Source organism: Phoenix dactylifera, chromosome 2 (assembly GCF_051530095.1).
Source record: "Phoenix dactylifera cultivar Ajwa chromosome 2, Ajwa_hap1_PhDact_Kaust_v1.1, whole genome shotgun sequence".
Classification (NCBI taxonomy): domain Eukaryota; kingdom Viridiplantae; phylum Streptophyta; class Magnoliopsida; order Arecales; family Arecaceae; genus Phoenix; species Phoenix dactylifera.
The window spans coordinates 10,897,013-10,900,878 of record NC_143191.1 but is presented as its reverse complement, the minus strand read 5'-3'; the positions used below and the strand labels follow the sequence as shown (position 1 = coordinate 10,900,878).

At 38.2% G+C, this 3,866-nt stretch overlaps 1 protein-coding gene across 1 annotated transcript; it reads left to right on the top strand.

Moving 5' to 3' along the window:
* The first annotated feature begins 1,213 nt into the window (after positions 1–1,213).
* LOC103706566 (DNA glycosylase superfamily protein) lies at positions 1,214–3,248 on the top strand. Its single transcript, XM_008790708.6, has 5 exons — positions 1,214–1,727; positions 2,032–2,089; positions 2,220–2,303; positions 2,384–2,525; positions 2,821–3,248. Exons 1-5 carry the CDS (start codon positions 1,280–1,282, stop codon positions 3,109–3,111), a joined length of 1,023 nt encoding a protein of 340 aa, XP_008788930.1. The 5' UTR covers positions 1,214–1,279; the 3' UTR covers positions 3,112–3,248.
* Positions 3,249–3,866: the final 618 nt, after the last annotated feature.

Below are 3,866 nucleotides of genomic sequence, written 5' to 3'. Positions count from 1 at the left end.
TAATATGATACAATATCCCAAGCCTTACCATATTTAAATTAAAAAGGCCAACCAACTAGAACAAAATTTTCTTGCAAGAGCAATCATCATCTCCACCCCCATTCAGCCGTACCTTTTCCTTTTTGTGTTAACTTGTTATATCCTCTTCCTTAATTTTCAAAGCAAACACTACCCACCTATGACCACCAATTATTTATTGGAATCCCAGCCACCAAAACAGGAAGAAAACCCTCTTCTTGCTACCCATTCAAAAGAGTCAATAGAAAAAACTAGCTCACCTATATTCTGCAGCTCAATGGAACACATGAAAGATAGGATATCCTTGTCCTTTGGGGCAGCGGGTCTAATATGAACCCCATGAGTAGGACTTAAGCTTGGAAATGGACCCAGCAACATTTACTGAGATATACTCCCCAACCAAAATATATTCACGTTTTGTTTATGATTTTTTTTTCCCAAGTCCTTCGCAATTTTAAATGAACTTGGCCGGATCAATTTTGTTATGCTCCATGCAAAATTAATCCCAGAAGCCCAAGGGAATGCACATTAATTTCCAGAAAGGTAAAGAACTTAAAAAAAATGTACTACTGTTTCTTCCCGCATGCTTGTTTTACTAGACACCCAGTTGTATTTTTTCTATCATCTAGTTTTTTTTTTTTTTGAAAAAAAAAAAGCATAGAAGTAAGAAAAAAAATAGATATGTAAAGTTCTTTGATAGATCCGGTGTCTCTATTAGAAAGTTTGCCGGGTCCCAAAGATACATGCCAAAGATTCATGAAACTTCACTGAAAAGATCTAATGCTACTCATGCCTCTAGATGCAGCTTCGGGCTTTTGTCTCACATTAAAACTTGTTGCATAATCCAATGTTGCAAATGTAGTGACTACCTTTCAGAATTGCTAAAAACAGTGATAGGTTACCACATTATTAAATTTTTAACAAAAAATTATTTATTAATCCATCATCAGAAAATGATCTTAGGATGTTCCTTGTCATCATTTTCTTTTTTTGTGACAATTAGCAGTGTTCATCGGTTCTTCAGCTATCAAAAATCGTTGAGTAATCATAGTTACATGCTAAATAAATTAGAGACTAGCCAACTTGCTCAAAGCCAGGGAAGCTTTCACTGATCTGCCATGAAATCCATATCCTACCAAACCAACTATGACATGGCACCAGAATCTGAAACCATTTATAAAACCCCCACCAGCACCTACAGATGTGAACAAAATCTTCTCATCTCCCTCCCATTCCAATTGCTTGCCTGCTCTCCTAAAGCATGCCTACCCCAAGTCTTGGAAGGCATGTTTTGGAGAGAAGCCCAAGCCCCAGACAAGTGGAGAGGAGGGTGCAAGGCAAGAGCTCGCTGTCCAAACACCTGCAGAGGGTGTACCCACTTAGCATTCACAGGAGCAGCTCAAGTCTTACACTCTCATCTCTCTCTCTTTCCCAGAATTCAAATGACTCCTCTCTTAACAGCTCTATCTCCAGTTGGGACCGGAAGATTCAGCTATCATTTCATGGGATGTTCAGCTCCTGGGAAAGGAGATTTATCTGTGCTGCTGGGAAAGGAAGGTTTGGAACTGGAGAGCTGGGAGGGTTTGGAAGTGGAGAGTTCGAGTCTTTTGCAAGCACTGAAGACTTAGCTGATGATGTTGTGAAGGAGCGGTTGGGATGTGGGGAGGCAGGAAACCTGAAGAGATGCAATTGGATTACCAAATCCACTGGTAACCTATTACTGTGCCTATATTTCAGTCACAACTATTATGTGATGAGTTTACTGAATGAAAATTTGAATCTGAAGCCAATAGCTTGTGTAACTCGATCCATTTATTGTTGATCTCACTCATCCATCAGGAATCTGCAATTAGTTTAAAGATGCTCCTCGATAAGCTAATTGACTAAGAATTACACATATTAATATCAGTGAGAAAACTTGTGCAACTCTAAGGAAGAGAGTCCATTTTATGTTTTAAGAATTAACATAAAAATGTGAACACTTATGAATCCATTTTTCATGTTTTACCGCAGATGAAGTTTACATAACTTTCCATGACGAATGTTGGGGTGTCCCTGTATACAATGACAAGTGAGCATTTTAATCTTTCTCCTAATACTAATATTAGTTTACCAACTATGTTTTTTTTATTGTTCAACTATGTTAGTTTAACAACTATGTTATAACTAAAAAAAGTAATGCTGGACATGATGTCTTGTAGCCGACTCTTTGAGCTGCTTGCGTTATCCGGCATGCTTATCGATCACAACTGGACCGAGATTCTCAAGAGAAGGGAGCAATACATGTCTCTTTCTTGTCTTAAGAACATTCTGAATGAAGCCTTAATTGAATCACTATTTATGATGATTAGTTTGGTTCTTGTAGTGAAGCCTTTGCCAAATTTGATCATAATGTTGTTGCCAAGATGGAAGAAAAAGACATCATGGAGATAAGTTCCAACAAGGAGCTCATGTTAGCAGAGTGCAGGGTGAGATGCATCATAGACAATGCGAGGTGCATAGAGAAGGCAAGTTATCGGATTTCAATAAATGAAGTATTCAGATGAAAACATTCTTGTATATTTCTATTTTGTTTTGGGAACAGAAAGTCCACAGGTTTAACAATTATAATCAAAATTACAAAAAACTATTAAGTTCTTGAAAGTTATGATAATAGAATTCTTATCTGGTCTGCCTTGGAATGCAAGCAAAGGTAAAGAAGAATATGTGCGTGTGTGTGTGTGAAGGAGCCCACAAAAACATAAGGTAAAGATGAAGGCCACTTTGATGATAATTTCATATTTTCTAACCAATTTTTTTCAGGTTGCTAAGGAATTTGGATCCTTCAGTGGCTATATATGGGGCCATGTGAACCACAAACCGATGATTAACAAATACAGGTATCCAAGAAGTGTCCCTTTTAGGACTCCAAAATCAGAAGCCATTAGCAAGGATTTGGTTCGAAGGGGGTTCCGCTTGGTTGGGCCGGTGATTGTCTATTCGTTCATGCAAGCAGCAGGGATGGCTATAGATCACCTTATTGATTGTTTTAGGTTTAACGAATGCGTGCGACTCGCAGAGCGATCATGGGGCATGACTACTATGGCTATGTAGCCCATGAAATTTTGGCTTAAACCTTTCTTTTGTGTATATTTAAGTGCTGGAAGTTGACAATTGAATGAGTGTTCAGAGTTCTGTAAACACATATGTTTGTATTTATTCGATAAATGATACACCCTAAATGTGATCTATTTCGATGCTTAATGTATCAATTAATTGAATGATGTTTACAAGCTAATATTGTCATGTTTTATAAGGTCCTAATGTATTTAGTAACTCTTTGAGCATCAATCACCTTTCTGCAGCTGTAACCAGTCCAAAGTAAGTGATTCGGACATAGCGAATGAGGGTTCCAACACCAAATTGTCGAGAGATCTCACATCAACCCAAATAAGGATCAAGCTTCAAATTTAAAACCCTATCGAACCACGTCCATAAAAATTCGGTTCCACTAATTTCTTGTAGCATAGCCTTCAATAATCAAGTAAAATTTTTAAAATTTGGTTTTGGTCCTCCGATGAAAATGACTCCAAGTCTCCTCAAACTAAAATAAGAACATGGTATGGTAGATAGGCAGGCGAGTACTTTAGCCTGAGGCATGGATCTAATATGTCGCCAGCTAGGGCCTAGGCTGAGATGTTTCATTCTGAATGAGAGCAAGTTGGATTCAGTCTGGGAATCTCCACAGATCTCAACTTGGTCTAATTCAGATCCAGTGAGGAACAGAGTGCTTAGTATCTTGGAGCAAGATTTGAGCACATGCCTGAGCTTAGTCATTTAAGCCTTAGGTTGGGCCTTGGCTCTCATTC